Source organism: Cariama cristata, unplaced genomic scaffold (assembly GCF_000690535.1).
Source record: "Cariama cristata isolate BGI_N322 unplaced genomic scaffold, ASM69053v1 scaffold13154, whole genome shotgun sequence".
NCBI classification, from domain to species: domain Eukaryota; kingdom Metazoa; phylum Chordata; class Aves; order Cariamiformes; family Cariamidae; genus Cariama; species Cariama cristata.
Window position 1 is genome coordinate 71,746 of NW_009612475.1, and position 22,798 is coordinate 94,543.

Here is a 22,798-nt window from a genome sequence, read left to right on the forward strand (position 1 = left end):
GCAAATGAGGGGTGATGCAGAGGGGTCTGTTCCCAATTCTGCTTCTCACTGCTGAAGTTATAAAAAATTGAAAACACAAATTACTTAAGTGTCCACGTACAAAAATCTAGATGATGTGTATGCCTACTGGGCTGGATCCAGCCCTCTAGGTGGAAGGGTTTTCCTTCACTTTCTATGGCTTTTGGCTCAGGGCTGTAATTAAAAATAGGACGGTGGCAGGAGCCAGCACTCACTGAGCAGGAACGTGGCAGCAGCAACTGAACTGGGCTTTCCCCAGCAATGAGGACAGGAGATGCTCCCTGAGATCAGAGTGGGGCTTTGGGCAGCAAGACCTCCCTAAGGAGATGCAGACAGACTTTTTGCCTGACCAGTGGAACCTTGAATAGAGCTGTGAGCTGGTTGGGTTATTTGGTCTTTGTTGAGGAGTGATTTTCCTGCCAGGCTTCTCATGAATGACTTTCACAGTGAAATGCATTGTAAAGTCCATTATCCATTACATACAACTAATGCAAAATACGTGTAGCACTGGGCATCACAAAATAGATTTTATGACCAGATGATTTCATTTAGCATGTTTATGTACTATTATGCTGTAAATAGGAATGGTTAGAAGTAGCAAGTTTCATTAAACAAAGATATGCATGTAATTCATCCATGTCTTATGTTTTGGAATGACATGCATTCCTACATCACATTTTGAGGGTCTCTTGCTAGAAATCTTCAGAAAAAAAGGCTAAATATACTTCAAAAATGAAAGAGAATAATCTTGTATTAATAATTGATTAACATATTTAATAATTAATGCTGTAGTCAGAACAGACACAGTACATATTTAGAGGAGAGACACCATATTATTCATACACCAAGAAAGATTTGATCTGTAACTGTATTTTCAGTGCATAGTTGTTGAGTTAAAAATTAACTATCCTGCTGCCAGGATATTAAAGTGATCAGAAGTTAAGGAGTGAGCACTGCTTATAGCCTTGCTGTCTTTAGATTTCAGAGTTAACTACACTTTGGTGAAACACGTTATTCTTTGGAAGGACAGTTTGGGTCATGATCGCTGTCAGATTGGCCAGGGGAAAACATACCCAACCATGATCAAGAGGGCTCTGGAATCCCTTATCCTGTAAATCGATACAAATATTATTGACTATATCTATTTTATTGCTGAATGAATGCAGTAGAAATTTTGTATCTACTCTGTGGTTGATTTACATTACATTAGTGTCTTTAGGCTCCATGTTGCATGACAATGTTTTTCCCATCAAACCTGACACACAGCCACATAAGGTGGTCATTAGTTGGTTGACTTCCATTCACTTTACAGAACGAGGTGGAAAATGTTATCAACAAGTAATCTATTACCAGTAATATTTTATGAAGATGCATTATTGAATCTTCTCCCAATCTCCTTTAAGAACTGTTATTTTACCTATGATTTTTGTTCTTTCTTTAAATATGTTCATATCCATTTGCAAGTTAAGTTTATATCTATTAATCATAATACTGTATTTTCCACTTGTATATAAATATTTGTTGTTTACAACAATCTAGATTTTATATCTATTTAATATTTAAACAGCATAGGTTGATTTCAATAGCAGCAGTGTGTATTGGCTCATGGAATACAGTGATCGTAAATCAGAATGAGCAGGGCATTGCTAAGTCTGAAAGTTGGGAGATTCAAGTATTACTGAGATGTTACCATGGTATTAACTCAGTGTAGTAACACACCAGTAGGAGGTACTTACGAATCTTTGAATTAATTGTAAAAGGTGAAATATGAATAGTAATACTCAGTGAAATGCAGCCTGCTCTAGGAGCTGTCATGTTTTCATTTCCCAATTAAGAGCCTATGTAGAAAAATAATTACAAGAAAATACTAAGATCTGTCATCTCTGGGGAGATAAGCTGCATCTTGATGAGAAATCACTGCACAGTCATAACTCTGCACTGAATCTATCCAACTGGTCACCTGTTAAAAATATAACGTTTATTTCCTGTAGAAGATAATTATGTCCTGTCTTAATCAGATGGAATTTCCCCCTGTTTTTCCACCCTGCTTTGAAGCCCTCCATTAGTTTTGATGTAATTGTTAGTCATTTATACATGATGAAAGTTGGTCTGTCTTCAGGAGTCTTCTGTTACGGGCAGAAAGGTAAACTGAGCTTCTACAAGATATTTCTGAAACCTGATTACTGGCTAGTTTGGGGTGATTTGGAATTCACTTCAGTTCCTGTGATGTAAGGAGGTGAGTGAAGAAGGACATACATTTTTAATCATGTTTTTTCAGAGTAGTGACCCCTTTAACTTCTTTTCTTTATCTACAAATTACTGTAGAGAAGTGAACAATATACACATTAACAATCGTGCACATTAACAAAGGCTAAAGGGTTAAAGGACGTAATTTAAGTTAAGGAAACAAGTTTAATGAATTTGAACACTGTGGAAAGCCTGTGTAATTTTTCCAGCTTTATTTTATTTATCTTTGAGTACTGCAGAAGTAGCCGAGATGAACTACAGGTGAAGGCTTGAACAGAGGTAGAATTGTGTGTGCTCCCCAGGGGCAAACCTCTGAAGAGCATATGCGTCATGTTATCCGCAATGGTTTTGGAGGCATGTTTGCCACAGCGGTTCCCAAGTGACGCGTACTTCCAGACTCATCTTGGTGCCTCCTATAGAGCATACCACTGAAGCCACAAGTCACCACCTTTTTGGGTATGAATTCCCACCATTCCTGCCCTGCCATGAGCGGGTACGTCCTACCATCGCTGAGTCCTCCCGCAGCTCTCGCCGCAGTTCAATGCCCACAGTCCTTCTGCTCCGCAGCCACCGAGACAGTTCTCCTCTATGGTCATGCTCCCAAAAAGTAGTATTTAATTGGCACAGAACAAAAGCACTCCAATGGGAAAAAAAACAAAACCCAGCCCCTGAGATAAGGAAGAGATTTAATGTTCCCACAGTTCTCGTTAGCATATGGCATTCTTTCTGCCTCCTTTGCTACGTAACCCCTAGCAAGGAGCAATTTCTAGGGAAAAAGATCATCAGAGAATTTCCCATATCCTCTGCATCTCTCCTTGGATTTCACTTTAGAAAGGGGAGAAATCTTAAGTGGTTGTAAATCTTCTAGTAATCAAATACAGCAATTAGAGATCTTTTATGCATTACACTTTTTTCCTCCTAATTTATTTTTGTGATACCATATTGACATGAGGACTCATGACATCTAACAAGGCCGCTGTGAATTCTAACTTTGTGTCATGAGAAGGTAATTATAGCTGTTTTGACAGCATCGTGCCAGAAGTCCCTATTCCTATTGTTTAGTAAGTTCTCATGTTTGGCTCTTGCAAACATGTAGCAGTAAAAGTAAATGTGAAGGTTTGCTTCTGCGTTATCTTTACTTATATCCATTCTTCAGATAGTAATTTCCCAGCTCAGTCTGATACCAGAATCTCATTTTTCAGACCAGAGAGATTTATTTGGGAGAATTTCAGCTTTCAAATAGAGAAATCTGGCAGCCAGGCTAGCCATAATGAGTGTTTTATCTTGGGCGAGAGGGTCTGAAATTCCACTCTTGGTTACACTTCTGGAGCTCCGCTGGAGTGGTGGGATCACAGGTGTGTAACAGCCAAATCCTGTACAGCAAATCTTAGTTTGATTCCTTCAGGTTTTGTGTTGCTGCTGCCTTAACAGTGTCCCTTAGTCCAGGTCTTCAAAGTTATACTACTGGATTCCAGGTGCATTTATATAATAAAGAGATGAAAACAACCTAGGCAAGGTCTAATACTGTAAAAAATAGTATATTCAATTTCCAGAGTTTAAGTATAATTACAGTTATTAGGGTGCTGGGTGATTTGCACTATTTTCACAATTTAAAGGCTGTGTACTTTCCCATTTGCAAAAAGTCTTAGCATTTTTTAATGAAGTTTTTATGCTGATTTTAGATGCAGGAAAATTCGAGGAAGAATGCTGACTATCAGCCTTTTAATAACTTTCATTGTTTCTCAGTGCCTTAGAGGAGAATATCTGATTACCTTTCCTTGCAGCTTCTGAATGGCAATACCATAAGAAAGCTTATGTAGGATAGTTGCATCCTGTTGAAGGTCTGCATAATGTTGGAGGTCTCGAAATTTTTCTTCTTTTTCAGCAGTGCTATGCCATGCTGTTGTTTTGATGTTTGTAGTGAAACTAAGTCTTCATCACTGCAGCACAATTTCCCTTTGATTGCTGTGGACCTGTCACTCTCTGCAGCTGAGATAACTTTTTCACATCTGATGGAGAGATAAATGATCGTTTGCTTATAAGATCCTTCCGATGATTAGTACTCCTTAGTTTTGTTCTCTGCACAGATGTCCCAGCACAGTCTTTTCCATCAATCTTCAACTTTCTCTGTCTCATCAGCATGAAATTTTTGTGAGGGAAGCCCTCTTCTGCCTTTATTGAATAAGCAGACATCTCTGTTGGTGTAGATATGGCAAGCTGTGTCCCTGTGGTTGGCAGCAGCTGCGTTCAGATGGGTACCTCTGCTTCCTCCCAGCCTGTGGCCCCTTGCAAGCCCACAGGGGCTGGCCGCGCTTGGGTGGCTAGCAGGGGCCTCTTAAGCAGTGCAATGGATGGTCCAGAAGCAAAGCTGAACTCCTCTGAACATTTTTCAGAGCATGACTGGTGCAGAAACTGGAAAAGCCTATCTTTTTCTCTTTTTATGATCTTCACCACTCAGCTATGTACTGTGAAACATAGAGTCTCGTAAATCTCACTCTTAGTGCTTTGAAGTTTCCCCATATGACCATTGTGTTTACCCATACCAAAAAGCAATGATCCCCAGATGTTGTCTCGTGAGCTGACTTAATATCTAAACATAGAAGGGACCCATACAACCTATTCTTTGCAATTAGCCATGGATAATCAGTCTGCTATTGGCTATTGGGCAGTGCATGCATTTGAAGAGCACAGCAGTCAATTGTGAAATTTACTTTCCTTTCTCTCCTTTTAGTGTGATGTCCATTTTGTGTCATGAATTCCTGAAAATAAGTATTAGTTTTGGATATTCAGATTAAGAGGTATCAGCTGGCAAAACTCTTGCTTTTGGGTCTATACACATATTTTCAGAGAACTAGGACTTCAGATCGTTTCAAGCTGTACCTCTACAAACCACTTTTCATCTAAGGATTGCTGTGGACTCTGCAAAAGGACGGCAAAAGAAGCCTCTGAGACACCCCTATGAGCAAGAGGGTGCTGTCCCCTTCACCAAAGGGATGGGAAGCTGAGGCACAGCATCTTCATCTCTTCCAGGTCACATAAAAGCAGTCAGTGGCAAGTCAGAGTGGCTGAGGCAGCTCCTCTGGGCCATTCCTGGGCTGCCTATGGCTAGAAACCTGGGGGAGATCCCCGTGGAAGACTTTTTTTTCCTCACACAGACTCTCAGCAGAAGCCTGGGTGCCCACTCGCCCGCTGTATTTAACTTGGAGATTTATTGTGCATGTTAAAACAGGTCCTTGCTTGTTTTTGTGGCAAGGCTCACTGTTAATGCATGCAGTGATGGGGCCAGCACACCACAGCCTTATGGCTGGACTCCAGTGATGCTGGGTTGGACCTGAGGCTACGACCCCGATAGCACAACTGCATGCTCCAGAAGATAACTGAAACAATAAAAACAGGGTAAAGTTACTTTTTTATATAACATAGCCAAAAGCTGAAGCCTGTTAAACTTTTAAATATTATCATGTTTCTGTTGATTATATTCCTGTCCATGTCACCAAGTCACAGGAGGTGAGTGTTGGAAATCTGGAGTGTATATCAGATTCACAGGACTCACTGAAGAGGTCTACCACTTCTATAGGTGGATTTGTGTCTGGAGGATATGTCCTTCACCTAATCTTCAACTTATGCTCACTTGTCAGGATGCAAAAAGCCTTTTCTAATGGGATTACTGTGGTGTATTTGTTGACAGTTCAGTTCTTAAGCAGTGTAAATGGCCTGCAGCCTTCACATCAAACTGCTGTGCCTTTTCTTAAATCCGAGCAAAGAGTTTTATCGCATTGCCCTCATCCTGATGTGCATGAACTAGCTACTGTTTAAAGTTTGAAAGTTTTCCCAGTCATGTAGGAACCCTCCTTTGCCCCCCGCCCTGAAATGCGGCACATGGATCTTTGATTCAGCTGAATTGCTGCAAGTGCCGGGGGTTTGGATGCCTCTTCTGGAGCCTCAAGTCTTATCCTCCTTGCCTGTGGAAATACTTGCACTGATCAAAGTCCTTTGCTGTCATGTGGAAACCTAGCTACAGACTTAATGTTGTGTTTGTTCTTTTTAATTAGTTTTAGAATGATTTGACAGGACTTCTGTTCTTACTGGGTGCTCCCACAGTGGAGGTGTGATGGGTGCTTTGTAAAAGCAAGCAGCAGATCATATACCAATGTAATCACATAGCCCTGGATTCAGAAGCTACCTTAGTAATTCATCTTCAGTATACTTATGAATTCAGCTCTTCCAAACAGGTTAGGGTCTAGGAAATCCCCCTTACTGATTACAGCTTATCCTCTTTTGCTGCTTCTTAAGATGGCTGTGTGGCTGACCTGTTCTTCTCTTCTTTTAGCCACTCCCCTCATTTGTCACCTGCAGAGGTTATCACTGATGACTTTACACTTTCTCTCCCGTTGTTGATAATTTCAAGTAGCATGTAGCTAAAATTCAGTATCCAAAGAACTTGGGCAGTAATCTGTTTGAGGATGGTTCCATGCTTACAATTACATTTTTACACTTATTTGCTATTAATGCTATTGATGCCTGTTAGATTACATTACAATATGGAGAGAAGGTAGTTCTTAATTGCAGGCTGTATGGTATGAAGTCAAGGAACTTGCAGACATGAGAGGCCTGCAAGCACGCACTGCGGCGTGACGGCGTTGCAGCTGTTGAACAAGTGCTGCCCTAGCACGTCTGCAATGTAGGTGTTTAATATTGAGCCCTGATGGCCAGGTATAATCATAGGATAGTTTAGGTTGGAAGGGACCTTTGAAGATCATCCAATCCGAGCCCCTGCCATGGCTAACATTGGCTTCAGTTTATTTAGTTAAAGTCAAATCTCGTTAAATCTCTGATGTGAAAATAACATGTTTGACCCTGAAGCTGTGCCAAGCTAAGCTTGTGTTTGCTGTCAGGCAGCTGGCTTTACATGAGCAAGGCAAACTGCTAACCTGGCGTGGGTACCTCCCTGCCTCTGGCACCTGACCTCTCCTTCCCACCTCTTGGCAAGAAAATGAGTATGAGCTTATCGGTTAGTGGTGGTCAATGGGAGAGAGACAGGCATTGAGCACCTCAGGTTTCCTGTTGCATTCTGGTTAAAAACGGACCCATCTAAATTTAGGATTCCCTTTGTTTTAGCACACGTGAAATCTCTTTTATTGTCTTTAATCTGTTGTGCATATATTTCTTTTTGAATGATCTTGTTCCATCAGTTTTCAGCAGTTTTTAGGCTCTTGACTTGTACTCCTGGTTTTATATTGATGGGATTTCTGTTACCACACCTAAATGGGAGTTGCAATTCTCCCAGGCTTTTTGCATTTGCTTATCGTCCTTGGCAAACTAAGAAAAAAGTGGAAAGAAGAGTGTAATTACACAAAGTGGAGCTATTTGATATTATAATTTTATAGGTACGTGTAAAACCTCTCCTCACTGACGTAGCTAAATTCCCACACGCTATCATAATTATGAACATACATATGCATTGCAGAACATTATTCTGAGAGAAAATACACACACTGAGGTTTATTTTAATTAAAATATTTTAAATAGCAGTTTATTAAACAACGGCCAGCTTCTCTGTGACCAGAGTTTACAAATGTGTTTTTATTACTTTAGCCAAGTCGAGCCTTGTGTAACAGAAGACTAGGTTTTTTCTGAGAGTTTAATGTCAGAAGGGTTAGCTGGATAAAATTTTAAGCCACACAAATGCATTCAAATACACCCAAACACTTGCTAAGGGTCAGAATAGCCCATATATTAGGCTGTCCTTGAAGTGGGTTTTTTTGCCAATAGCTAGGTGTCTTGGTTGTTTTTTTCTCACTGAAAACAAATCAGATAGGGAAAAAAGAGGAGAAGAGAAAGGAGGAGAAAAAACCCAACAACTTGCCTTTAAGTTATTTGTGGGGAAGATAAAATCATAATGAGATGGTGTTTTTTCCAATATGCCTCATGTTCTGGAAAGCCCCTCACAATGTTCACAGCAGATCAGAGGTGAAGGCTAAAAAAAGAAATTCCAGGAAGGCTGGAATTAAATATTTTTGATCTTCAAAAACAAAAAAGAAATATAACTTCCAAAGAACAAGGTAACAGAGCTCCTTTTTCTCCTGGCTGTAAGCACAAAACTGGGAAACAAAACTGGGAAGCCCCCTTGCAATTCAGGAAAACTGAATTATAGAAAACATATTGTGCTTCTGTACATATTTATAATTCCAAGTTAGACATTTTTATTTTCATCAGTAGGTAATGAACAGGAAAGTGGCAGGAAGGACGGTTGGGTGCAGAGATGAGGGTATCAGGATGATGTCCTGTTAGGGAAGAAAAAAGTATAAAGTAGTTTCTTGTGTGTCTGTTCTTTGTGTTACGATGATTGAAAGTTTCGACAGTTGAGCACCAGACTGAGGCACTTGGCCTTGAACATCAAGATAATTACAGTTCTGCAATACAGTTGTGCAGAGCATGGTGGGAACCACAACCCCATTGTTGTTGCAAATGCTCTTTTGTTTAGAGCATCATGGTTCAGTGCCTCTATCCCAGCCCCTGCTCCTCCTGGGGCAGGTTTTGTTCTGTGACCCGCACTGTACGGTGCCTCCGAACCGCAGCTTCCCGAGCAGTCGTCAGCCCAAATTTTCAGTTTCTAAATGTCAAAATGAAGATACTTCACTTCAGGCCGTCTCTCAAATTCTCCATAGCAAAGTGTGTGAGAGCTGTTATACAGCATTCTCCAATATAATAATTAAAAATCGTATTTTAATTAGATAGGGCCACCCAACTTCAAGGGGTCAGCACACTGGTGTGCATATTGTAAGAAACATTACTATGATGATGAATGTCTTATATTAATGATTAAACACAATTTAGATGACACAATAAAGTATATTAACTCTAACAAGATGGCAATCATTTGAAGTGACTTTAAAATGAAACCTTATTTTACAAAAAGGCTGAATTTTAATCTACTGAACTGTTGTAAGAAGAGTTAAGTACAAGCTGTGGAAGCTGGCAGGATTAATTTTCAATGAGTCTGTTGGAAAATATTTTTTTTAAAGTAACTTTTTTATTTCTACCTATTCTGTAGATTTAAAAATATGTTGATTTTCAGATTTTCTGTGCAAGATGTGTGTGACATTACCAGACCTTTTTCAGGAGTCATTAAGAAAAAATCAGCTCCCCTGATTAAGTTGCTTTTTGGTTTCAGTTTATGTTCCTGACCTATGTAAGAAATATTTTTGAGGCTACCAAAACATAAGATTATGGGATTATCTTTTTAACCCTAATCCTTTTAATTTGACAAGGAAAGGATCATTTTTTATTTTTTCAAAATTTGCCTTCAATATATAACAACAGAAATTTGATGAGCGTCAGATTGGTTTCGCCAGTTCTATCTACCCTGTCAAGCAAAACCTCTGAACTCCTACAGTCCACAATAAAGACAGCTATACACTGCTTCTAAGTATAATTTTCTTTTAACCTAATACTTCTCATATAAAATGAAAATATAAAGCTCTGAAATCCTAGCTTCCTAAGATGTAATTACAATAGTAGATTTACTTTAAACATGTTTTTCAGTTGCTTTATTAATATTTTATGGCTTCTCTTCAATTATCCTCACTAATTGGCCATTATGCTTCTTTCCACCAGAGCTTCTGGGACCACCTAGGATTTTAAGGGCCATGATTTGGTTTGACATCTGCCTATTTCTAAATGCCATCATTTTTACCATAGCGTTGGATTACACAGAAGATGTGAGAGTGAGATTTTCCTGTGAAAACTTCTAATTTATGGAAAACACAAAATGCAGGCTCTCACCAGTCTTCCTTTAACGGTGTGCGGAGTTAGCTGCTTGTGCAGTTAATCCCAGCTGGCTGCTGGGGACCAGGACAGATGGTTTCTTCTGTGCTTTGTCTCCTATTCTGAGCCGAAACATCAAGTCTGTAACAGCTACATGGAGAAAATTAAACAGGATTTTAGTGGAATAAGGGCTGAACTCTCCTAAAGAAAACAGTAACCTTTGCCGTGGAAAAGGAGACCCTGATCTCCTTTTCTGCATATTCCTGACTCCTTTTCTTTCTTCCTCTCTTTCTGAGGTCAGGTATTTGCAGGTATATTCCCTTTTTCAGCTGCTTTGAGATGTTAACTTGCTCAAAAATAAATGCTAGAGCTTTCCCCTTCCCTACAAATTTGGGAATTGGGAGTTGCAGCCCTTTGGTATCTTCCACTGTGGAAAACAGCTTAGGGAGACTAGACTGAAAGTGAGTGGGAAGCCTGATGGTGCCTGAAAGCACATCTGGTTTTCCAACTCCTGAGTTCCTGTTGACAAAAGATGGTACTGCACACACACCCTGGGCAGAGCCACCACGCCTTGCTTGCTTTCCTTGTTTGCATAAATAGTTTAATATATTTTGAAAAGCCCAGTGTGAGGCCAAAATGGCCTGTGGAACAACAGCCTTGGGGAATTAACGGTGCCAGTGGTGGCATTCGGTGCTGCAACTTTCTGTGATGAAATAGTCTCTTTTGTCATCTGAGCAGAGGCACACCGAGTCTATGAATGCCCTTTTTCTTTCTCACTGCTGCCCATGGAAGGAGGTGAGAACTAGGCATGGCAGCTGGTTCCCATGCTGAAGTGCCTGCAGGTGCACAGGGATGCAAATACGGACCAGACTGCAAAGGCTGTCCCAAAGGGAATGTGTCCTCCAAGCTGTGGTGGCTGCTCCAGCCTTTGGTTCCCTCCATGTGCCCCTCCTTGAGTAACGCTTCTGGAGATGAATCAAGGGACATAGACAGCAGAGAAAACAAAATATAATATTAGATGTATATATAGTAAAGGTAGAAGATGATTGTTTATCTTAAAAATAAATGGAGGGAGGGGTATTCCTCTGTAGATGAATATAAGTATATTATGCAGAAGTGTGTTTTGTTCTTACACCTCCAGCTTTCTCATTGGTTTTAAGGTGGAATTTTTAGGAAGAGATTTATTCTAAGTAAAACATAATGCAAATTGCACACACAATGGCATAATCTAATTTGAGTTTTATCTTTGACATCTATAGTCGTGTTTTCCCACTGCTAAATACATCCAGAGATCATAGAATCATAGAATGGTCTGGGTTGGAAGAGACATTAAAGACCATCTCGTTCCAACCTCTGTGCCATGGGCAGGGATACCTTCCAGACCAGGTTGCTCAAAACCTGATCCAGCCTTGCCTTGAACACTGCCTGGGATGGGGCATCCACAACTTCTCTGGACAACCTCTTCCAGTGCCTCACCACCCTCACTGTGAAAAATTTCTTCCTAATACCTAATCTAAATCTTCCCTCTTCCAATTTAAAGCCATTGCCCCTTGTCCTATCATTACACGCCCTTGTAAAAAGTCCCTCCCCAGCTTTCTTGCAGGGCCTTTTAGGTACTGGAAGGCTGCTCTAAGGTCTCCCTGGAGCCTTGTCTTCCCCAGGCTGAACAACCCCAGCTCTCTCAGCCTGTCTTCATAGGAGAGGTGCACCAGCCCTCGGATCATCTTCATGGCCTCTGGACTCACTCCAACAGGTCCCTGTCCTTCTTATGTTGGGGACCCCAGAGCTTAGGCTTTTGAAAGGCCTCAGATAAAGCTTAGGCTTTTGAAAGGCACTGCTTCATCACCATATCTTACCCCAAATCAGTGCAATTTGCATTATAATAAATTATCATACATATAAACCTGTCACAGAGCTCAACATAAACTGGAAATTTCAGTGCATTTCTTTTTTCTCTTGTGTAGGTTTGTGTGGTGTACAGTCCTGGGTGACAGACAGAACCTAAAAAGGTCTCTGAAGCTTAAACTCACAGGTCAAATGCAGAGGGAGATGACACCTTGCGAGGGCACTGTGCACTACAACAAATGGTTCAATAATTTACAGAGCTTAGAGACAGTTGTAAAATCAGCCAAGAGTAAAGATTAAGACATTAAGAAATTACCCACTGGACCCCATAGAGCAAAAACTGTTGTTAGGTAGCTGTGGCAGGCTGAAGGCAGGGATGTTTTCTTTCTCATTCTCCTCCACCACATCTGAAACATTCAAAAAAAGTGCTTTTCCTCAGCATTTCCTCAGAAGCCTGGGGGTGATTATGCCCGGTGCCATGAGAGCAGGCGGTGGGGCGAAGCCAGGCACATTGCGTGCACCTCTGCCCACCTGCCTTAGCCAGGAGAGCAGTGCCCAGGCTCGACTCAGGGATGGCTCTGCGTGAATTCCCCATTGAGCATGCACCCCAGCTCTGCAAAACAACCCATTGGGGCTTTTTTGGAGGTATTGGCACTAATCCATGGGCTGTAAAACCCCAAGTTAACTCTATTCTTTCCCAAACTGTAAGGTGGACTTTGAAATGGAGTGTTTTCTTAAATGGAGAATCTTCTACTGTGGTGTCTGGCTCCTTGCTCATCAGGGTGCTATAGGGAAAAAAATTACAATACTTGTGATAAGTGTTGGCAGCACTTCTGGTGCTCGCACCACTCCTGGCCTTGTTGCTGGAAGGTGAAAGGCAAGCTGTCTGGTGTGGGCAAAATGGAAGCTTAATGACTGACAATTTTTAGTCCTCAACAAATAAACGAGGAAGAGAGCACAGGTATTAAAGACTCAGTTGTGACTTCTGTCTGTGCTCTGTTCTTGCCAGTACTGGTGGAAGTTGCATAGGAGGACAAGGTCCAGTAACCGTTCAAATTGAGCATATATCATCTTGAGAACATGCTCATAGTTTCTGGAATCCACAGACTAATTCATTTCTCCAACAGATGTGCCCCAAATATCACTAATCCTGCTCAGTATTGTTTCTTTTGTTTTTCCCCAATTATTCCATCTCATTTAAATGCAAAACCAAAAAAATCCGAATCCCAAATCATCCATCCATCCACCCATCCCTGCAGGGTGTCTTTTGTTTTGCTTTGTTTTGTGACCAGGGAAGGGGAGGAGGCGAGGAGAGGAGGAACATCTCTGCTCAGGCTGGTGCTGCGCGTAGGATGCTCAGCCTGATGTTGGACTGCCGAGGGGCCAAGTGCCCTTTCAGTGGCTGCTCTGTCGTGTGCAGTGCGTCAGCAGGCACAGCCCAATGCAACTTGAAAGATGGAGACCTGAGCTTTCCCTGCTCTTGCTTTTGTGAAATACAGTTTAGTTTGGTTGCTAGTGGGGAAGGATCAGGAGGCGGGATGTGGTCCTGGCCTCTCCCTTGCCTGTTTGGCCAGGAGAGTTTTTCATTGTGGTCCTTCTCCTCCCAGGAACTTGCAGGACCTGGGAGCAGCTGGGGTGCAGGTGCTGTCCTCAAGGACCCCAGTGGGAAGAAGAGCTGGGAAGGGTCAAGTAGCGTCTTCCTGTTGGGGTGGGAGTGGGAATGGAAGCTCCCTCAGAGCAGCCGGTTTTGGTCGCGTGTTTTGGGCTGGAATTTGACCACCAAGAGCTTTCACATGCCTTGGGGCCAGCAGATGCCACCCACAGCTTCAATGGCAAAGAAAAGAAAAAAAAAAGCCTCCCATGTTCATTATTTTGGAGCATCTCATGATTAAAGATCTCATGACCTTTATTTAGCCCAGTCTCATGATTTTTGGAAATCTGATTTGTGAGTTATCAGGGATGCCCAAGGGGAACTTTGTGAAAGAAGGCAGAGGGAAGGGAGAAGGGTGATGGTAAAGGAGGGGGATGAGATATATCTAGTTGGAGATGTCCTTGCTCGCCGCAGGGGGGTTGGACTAGATGACCTCTAAAGGTTCCTTCCAGCCCAAATGATTCTATGATTCTATGATTCTATATATGTATATATAGCTGAGAGCGCACCGGTGACTCTGCACCCTCTCTTCCCGCCTGCTCAGAGCTTAGCCCTTATGCCCACAGAAAAATTAAACCAGATCCAGAGATAAAACAGTGATTTCCTGAGTATCTTATCGTAGGATCATTTTCTATCTGTCACCTCAGAAAGCTACTTGGCAAGCTATATATATATGTAGTGTGAGAGGAATGGTTTTGCTGTTATTTTGCTTAGTGTTTATCTTAGAGCTTAGTGGTACATTCAGGTTACTCTCTTGCAAACATATCTTGTTAAATCTGGAACAATTAACAACTTAAATTATGAAGGACAGCTGTCATTTCGAGTCAGTGGGATTTAGTCCTAAATAGTGTGAGTGTGTATGTGTGGTGTGTGCTTGTGCCTGTTTATGTATGTATTTATGTATTATTTTACTTTAGCCTGTTTCTCATAATATGCCTTTATAGTACAGAAAGCAGCAAAGGGAGCAGAAAGCAAAGAGGAGGAGGGAGACCCCAAAGTGGACCTTGAGCTGGTTTTTCTTCCTGTAAGAGGGTTGGGGCTGATTTTAGTTTGCCTAGATCAGTCCCAATTCTAAAACCATAAATGAAATAGGTAAAAGGAAAGACCAAAGTATATTTTCAAATTTGAACATTTAGTAGCGGCGTAATGTAGAAACCTCACAAAGTGAGAACTGTCAGTGTCAGTGTCAGTATTGAGTCTAACAAGTGCATCTGCACGGCATCTCTGAAATGGCCATAGGGGTTTGGCCACTGATTTCTGGGGGACCCAAATTTTACCTTTCTCTTCAAATAGCACTTCTTAAGTCATCTGCATGAAATGGTACATGAATATAGTCATCCCCTAATTAATCACGGTCACTAGTGCACCCATGGCTTCTAACTTCTGTTTGACCCAGCTTCTCCTTCATTCAGAATGACTTGGTTACTTTTTCTGGGTAACTGCTCTCTAACTTGTCTCATTAAAACCAGTAGATTTTTGTTTGTTTGTTTGTTTGTGTAATGTTTCATCAATAAGTGGCATTTGCTGAAGGTAAGGCTGACTGCTCTCAATAGGTTCTGGGGGTAGAGTCATGCAGCACAGAGCCACCGAAGTCATGAATTTCCCTTTATGGGCAAAACCCAACATTCATTTTTATTATTTGACTTGCGCCTATGTTTTAGGCAGATTTTCCTGCAGTATATGCATGCACAGTCAGTGAAGAGAGGTGGGTATCAACTGAAGCATGAGCCACTACATTCTTCCTTGAGCCATCTAAAATGGCTTAAAGCTGTATTTCCGTAACAGTTAAACCTTTCTGAGACCATTCCTTCATTCTTATTCCTGGGTGCATGGTCCTGCCTCCTTCCCTTGTGCCTGCTGTGCTATTCATCCCATCAGTCCTAGGAGGGAACTAATCAGATCACTAACCCTACAATAAAGAAATGAATGGTGTTTTGCCATCTTAGCTCCACAAATCAGTCAACTGCAGGATTACATGAATGCCAACACAAGGGGGGAGGTGGAGAGTGCAATGTGTTTGAGGAAAGGAGAGGACTATGGTAACTCCCACTCAGCCTAAACTATGGTGAAACCACCCCTAAAGTGGGTGTGTTGGATCCCAGCCTCTTTATCTCTTGTCCCAGTAGAGATTTCCAGGCTGATTCTGCAGCTAATTTGTTTTTAACAACCTTCTTACTACTTAGTGCACTGATTGCTTTAGTGCCGTTTGTCATTTAAGGTTAGTAGCGGTTTAGTTACTAGAGGAAAAGGAGAATTGATTTTCCCATAATATGCAAGATAGCAAATACATTTTTAATGATAGTTGGTTCTTTATTAGGGCAATAGGTCAATGGGAATTCTTTGAAGAATGTAGTTGCCCTATTTCTTGTTGTTTCTCCTTTTACTCTATTTCTTGGGGTTTTTTTCCTTTCCACTTTAAAGTACATCATTTTATGCTGGCTGCATAAATCAGCTTCTCAAAATGCTTTCCGTTCTGGTGAAGCAACTACAAACATGGAGAAGATTAATATGTATCTGGAGCAAATGGCAGGATGGAGGGAAGGAGAAAGGAATCAGTTCAAGTCAAATAATTATAGATACTGAGAGAAAAATTAACGTGTGTCTAGGGAAACTGGAAAAAAAGAAACAGGAACATCAGTGCAGGTCTGTTGCTTCATGTAAATATATATTTGATGTAGTATTTCAGTTGAAAACAGCCAGAGAATGGTACAAATTTTTGAGGACTAGTCCCTTAACAGGGATATTGTGGAAACACATTGCAGTAAACTGAAATGTGGAGTAATTCTGTATTTATTCCAATGCTGTCATGTTGTTTCCAGCAAACTTTCCAACGTTATACGTTGTCAGTTGTTGTATGGTCAAGCAACGCACCAGCAGAACCACAGGCAGATTTCTCCAAAGATTGGCTCACTGGTGCACACCAGTGTGCTGTTTGAAACCCATATGTTCAGCTCACAAGGTATTTGCAATTGTGAGATTATTTTTTCATTTTTCAGGTAGCTTGTTTTTATTTCTTTTCACTTTTTTATCATCATTTATTGTTTATTCATCAAACACTTCCATTACTTTACTTGGAAGTCAAGAGGAAGACCAAATTTTCCAGCCAGTCTTTTGCATTGCCTATTCTTGTTGTGTTACACTTGATATCATGATGTCCTCGCTTACATAAAGTTAATAAGAGTAATTTTATGATTAATATCTTTGTGAACTTAGTCTTAAAATTGAAGAAGAGATGTATTGAAGACAGGATGGTTGCGAGTAGGAAGCAGTGTTGAAAGCAACTATCACGTTGTGATCCCAAGGGCTTTAAAACCAGGAAGCACTACATAAAGGGCTGCATAAAAGCCACAGGACTCATAGTTTTAAGAGTCATCAATATTAATTGAGAACCTGTAAGATCAGCTACTGTCCTGTAACAGTAAACCGGTTGCTGGCTAGGGCCAGAATTTTTTCAAAGCTCAGGAATCTGCCGGCAGATAACAGGCAGCCGTGACCTGTGTTATCTGACAGTGGGTGCTTTAGATTTAGCAGCTGCGAGGGCTAAGCTTCACAACTCCTGCTAGCATTTCACGGAGTTGTGATATGTAACTAGTTTTTTAACTGATTCCTAAAATGCTGGCCAGTGTGAAAAATGAAATTATGTTAGACAGGGAAATGCCATGAGGAGCGAAGGGGAGTTTCATGGGCTGGATGAGGGGGTGAGCCATGCCAGCATTGCCAGCGTCACAGACGGATGCCAGGCTGTGTGCAGCGGCTATCTGGGCTGTGCTCTTATCACCCGAGCCCCTCCAGCCCCTCACTGCACAGCAGCTCTCCCTCCTTCTGTACTGTATTTTCCCACCGAACTGCAAGACATCCCCTCCGACAGAGAGTCTCAGCCCTCCGACCTTCAGCTGCGAGCAGGCACACAGGCACTTTTCATCCCGAAGGCTGGCTGATGCAGATCCCTTCCTTTTCAGCTCCTCAAGTACCTCTTCCCTTAGGGCCTTCTGACTCCGGCTCCAGCCAGCAACCAGCTTGTCCTTCAGGCCTCTGCGGGCTTTGGCTCAAATGTAGAGGATGCTTTTCAGGCCGTGCCTCAAAGCTCCCGCAGGGCAGTGCTGTCCGGTGATGTGTCCGGAATGAGGTGGCTGCCCTTGGAAGTGACAAACCCAGGAGCAACACAAAGGTGTGTTCTGTTGCCAATCCTGATCAAAGCAGTGCTTCAAGTACTTGCTCAGATGGCTACTCCATAAAGCCAAAAATGCCCTGTTTCTAAATAATTCCAGGTGCTTTTGGAAAACAGGGTAATTAAGGATTTATCAAGTTTCTTGGTAGACCTTTGTGCCTTGAAGCACAGTGATGTCATGGAGTTACTGTAGAGATTTCAAAATCACTATTTTAATATATTTGGTAAGTATACAGAAAATATGAAAATTCAACATCAAAGAATATGCATCAAATGCAGTTCTCATTTACATTACAGACTAAAGAGAATTCAGAATAATTTTAGTAACTGGGACATCAATGATGCTACAGCTGAATGAATATAGGACAAAGGATCTTATTTAAAGTTGAGCTGCATTCTTTTAAATTACTTCTTTAAGCGGCATAATGAAAAGCAGTAACAAACATAATTCAACAGAACTTTTCTGTAAGCTTTCTTTCCTTTTAAATAGTTTTATGCCTGTATAGGTATCTAAACAAGTGGTTTATACATTCTTGTTATATCACAAGATTAATACAGAACCATCAATGACTTCCAGCTTAGGCTTTTTTATTTCTCCTCTGCATTGCCATGGCATTTCCACAGCATGCTACAGTGCCAGGAATCTCTCCTTTTAGCTCGCGCCTTTTTCTCTCTGTGTATTCAAGCCTGCATGTTATTTGCTTTTGCCAAATATACCATTCTGTTTTCAGAAAGCCTTGAAGATTACATTCCTCTCTGAGTTGGAGAGTTATTTCACAAAATATCCTGCTACTTTTTTAGTGTGACAAACCTGTGTTTAGTCTTTCTATAGGAATTGTATTTTTCCATTTTTTTTGAGAGTTTTGGTACACAAGATGTGTGTGGTTTAAGATGGATTGGCTGTGCTCAAGCAGCAGATCATCAAGAAGTGCTTTCTGTAGTGTCCTCTCAGAGCATCTGATGTGCATGTGTGCTTTGTTTGGCATACCCCATACACTGAGGGAATTTTCTCTCTTCGATGATATATACAATTTCTCCCAAAAGAAACACATTGTAGAGCATTTTAAAGTATTAGGGAAGGTGTATTCACATAATCTTGCCTGATACTCACAGCTGATAAATGGAAACAGGAAGATATTTATCAAGTGTTTTTCACAGCATTTCATCATAATACGTTGAAGTGAGAATACAGGAACATCAGTGCTGAATCAGAAAAGCTCTAAGCACAGGCTTGAAGTTGAGCTCTCAACCATATGGTTTATTGCTTCAGAGGTTTTGGGTTGCACTCTCTCTCAGATGACAGGAAATATTTATTTCATAATTTGTTAGCTGTGAGAATTGTTATTATAGAGAGATGCGTTCAGCTCCCCTGTGCTTTGTGTTACATCCTTTTTAAATATAGTGAAACACCCCAGCACATTGTTTGCTAGGCTATACCCACAAATGGATTCGTCAGGAGGCAGTTGTACGATGGCTCTGCTTGTCATGGGGAGCACAGAGCGGGACTGGAGGTCCGTCCTCCGGAGCTGAGCCCACCTCGATGGGGCGTGCGTTTGGCTGGCTGCGTATTCATGGCACTCTTGTATTTGCTCCTGCATTTTTCGGGCGTACATTGTACCTGCCTGAAAGGCACGTGATGTTGATGTGAGAGGAGAAAGGCAGCAAAGCTGGAGAGCTGAAACAATCGGGCTGTCCACCTCACCTTGTCTCAGAGATCGCTGCCCCTGGGGCAGTGGCTAAACCAGCTGCAAACCATTGCAGTTTACAGCCTAGTATAGAAAAGAGGTGCAGATCCAGGACTGGGTGCAGCAACGCTGCTGGCTGCAGCCTGCTGCCCGGCACGGGCGGCTTTGGCGTGGGAACCTGCAGGAGCAAGGCCGCGGGGGCAGCGACTGGAGCAAAACTTTCCATTTTAATTTGCCTTTGTTTGTGAGTCACTGCCCACAGCTCCTGCTGCTTTTACTTTCCTCCAGGAATGCATCTGCACCGTTTTAACTGTGCGTGAATTAATGTAATTGTATAATCTGGTAGCGAGTAATCATGCAAATATGGAACTGTTGGAAATGTATTCCTTCAGCTGGCTGTGTTGAGTAGTTTTGGTCTATGTTTATTTGTCAAACATTGTTACTGGGTAAAATTCAACTATGTATGCCATCTTCCGTTTCTCTGAACAGTTTTACATGCGGGATCTGAATACACTTTATACCTTAGGAAGACATAGGCCGAAACATAAATGTTAACTAATTAACTCAAATAGACGATGTAGTTTTCTGTACAATGATTAATGCAGCAGCTGCTTTTGTCCCAACCACAACACATTTTTTAAAGTGAATATACTTTATATGTTATTTTTTTTATATTATAATTCACTCTCAGATTTTGGGCAAACGCAGGAAAAATTACAGTGTACATACAAAGCAAGACACCTCATTCTTTAGTATTGCATTTAACACATCTTAATACAGACTTCAGAGTGGAATAAAGACGAAGCATTTTGGGGAAAACTTCATCAGGCGGCACACGGAATCTGTAACTTCTGTGGAGAGTTACTGCGCCCATCTCTGAGAGGTTCAGAAAATGGCTGTCACCTGCAGGATGCATGCATGGGAAAAGGTGGAAGCAATACATATGTCATCAGCACCCTGCTTATTCTTTCTATACACGTTTTGCGAGCATTGTCGTGAGCTCAGCCCTGCCCTGCCGTCACCATGGGCAGCAAAGCCAAATTCCACTCCAGGCAAAGTGCAAACACTTATCTGTTTGTCTGTTTACACAATTTCCAACTCATAGTGAAACACCGGAACAATTGACGCATATTTTGGTTGACAGGGAGTGTGCAAGTTTTTAACTGGTGGTGTTCCCTCCTCCCATATGGAGCTGGCTGTCATCAGCTTTGTGTTTATCACCAGGCCTGGAAACAGCCAAGGAATCTGAAAACCGAGGCCAACATCATTGGATATTTGCAAGACAATTGCTCAGCAAATCATATCCTAAAAAAAACCCCTAAAAATTCAGACTTGAAAGATGATGCAGCATCCTTACACCCCTGCAATTAGAGGCTCATACCCCGATTGCGGAGGGGGTCAGGTGCAGAAGTTTGGGAGCAGCTTAACCTTTTGCAGAAACACTTGGGTAGCTGAGTGTCACAGCTTGCTGCTGGGCTGAGGTGTCACCTTCCCTGACGTCTGCTTCTCCCCTTGCAGGAGAGTACTGTGAGGTGAACGCGCGCTCCGGCCGCTGTGCGCCAGGGGTGTGTAAGAACGGAGGAACCTGCGTGAACCTGCTGATAGGGGGCTTCAAGTGCGAGTGTCCCCCAGGTGAATACGAACGGCCGTACTGTGAGATGACAACCAGGAGCTTCCCCCCGCAGTCCTTCATCACCTTCAAGGGGCTGCGGCAGCGCTTCCACTTCACCGTCTCCCTCATGTAAGTCCCAGTGGGGAAGGGCTCTGTGGCTGGTGGCTTCTCCGCTTGAGCTTGGGGGGTGTTTGTTAAATATTGTCACCAACCAAATTGCCTACGTGTAGAGGTTGCTTGGGGGATTTCTGACAGTGACTTCTGCGAGTCGGGCAGAGTTGTGTTATTTGAAAGTGTTTGATTTTCTGCCTTGCTGAGGATGCTGCTGAGTTGCTAATTCCTGACCTTCCTGTGCTGCAACGTGGGGCGATGGCGTGGGGAAAGGGGACACCAGGACAGCTCTGGCCACCCCTCAGCAGCCCTCGGCCATAGAGGCGTGAGGGTGGGTGGTGGCTGTGCCACTTTTTCTAGCTGGGCCTGTGGCCTCCTGACTTTTCGGCTGGCTGCAGAGCCGACCTGTTTATGCTGCTTGTTTGGGAGCACTCTTCCCCTCTCCTGTTTCCCAGCCTGTGAGAGAACCTGATCTCATCAGGCCATGGCTGACCATGGGCTGGTCCTCCTCGGGTCCTTGCTCTCTGTTGATTCCCAGCCTTGGACTTGGGACAACCCCAACTGTCCCAGCTCCTTGCCTTGCTCCTCCTGGCCTTCACATTCAACTCCTACTTCTGGTCCCATCCCAGCTGCCAGGCATGACCAGCCTCACCCCTATCCTGTCTGCCCCAACGTCCCCACGTTGGACAGTCTTCTCCTGGGCTGACTGTCACTTTTCCCATGGGGGCACTCAGGGAGGCAAGGGGAGCAATGATGGCAGCTGCAGTGCATGGACCAGGGCTCTCCTTCCCTGGCTCACACATCCCAGGGGCAAAAACCCTCTTCTGGAGAAGGCTTCTTGAGTCAGACATAGGGCTTGCCTGCCCTGGAGCTGGAGCTCCTCTTCTCCAGAGAGGGGGTGGGTTTGCAGCTTTCCCGTGGTTTAGGGACTGACCTTTGGTCCTCCCTCACAGTTGACTGTGAGTAAATAGCACAAAATATGTTAGCCCCGACCCCAAAGGGCAAGGACAGAGATTTGTTGATAGGTACAACAGCAGCCACAATGACAGACATGTTTGTGCATCTGTCCAGAGAAAGTGCTCAGGGAGGACACCACCAGGCACGTGTCCCATCCAGCACGCAGAAGTTACCTGGTGTTTTACATCTGTCAGGAGCCAGGCAGCTTCTTTCCATTTTGTCTTTCATCTGTGTTAATCCTAAGGTGTGAAATTTTATAGAATCTTGACATTTTAGTTAGATCAGAAAGCACAAGCATGGTTTGCACATGAGCTGAGGCAGGGGAGAGTTGCGCCTGTGAAGATCATTTTAGAGGATCAGATCTAAGTACATGGAAAAGCTGAGGAGCAAAAGGCTCTGTTGGAGTTGTCAGACCTACAGTGAGTGCAAACAAAGGAGCGGTGTGGGCTGGCTGCCAGCATAAATTACCTGCACTACCCTTGGCTTGTCCCCTTGGCCATGTGGTGTCATTTTTCAGGCTTTCAGGAAGAGATCTTTGACATGTAGGGTACTTCAAGTTAAAGTGTCTCGAATGCTCTGTGTAGGGGTTATTGAGAAACAGCAAACTAAACTACTGTAGCAAGATAATGCTCACACCAGGGTTTCTTCACCATCTTTAAAACCAAGATGGCATGTTTAGTCATGAGCTAAACACTGCTCAGTCCACTTAGTGTGATTATAAGTCTAGACCATCACAG

At 42.6% G+C, this 22,798-nt stretch overlaps 1 protein-coding gene across 1 annotated transcript in view; it reads left to right on the forward strand.

Annotated features, from left to right (window-relative positions):
- CELSR1 (cadherin, EGF LAG seven-pass G-type receptor 1) overlaps positions 1 to 22,798 on the forward strand; it is a gene marked incomplete at its 5' end in the record, with an annotated part of 171,480 nt that overhangs the window by 71,738 nt on the left and 76,944 nt on the right. Inside the window, one exon of the mRNA XM_009698658.1 lies at positions 20,900 to 21,122. Within this exon, the coding sequence (XP_009696960.1) occupies positions 20,900 to 21,122 (223 nt within the window). The remainder of the gene's footprint in view (positions 1 to 20,899; positions 21,123 to 22,798) is intronic.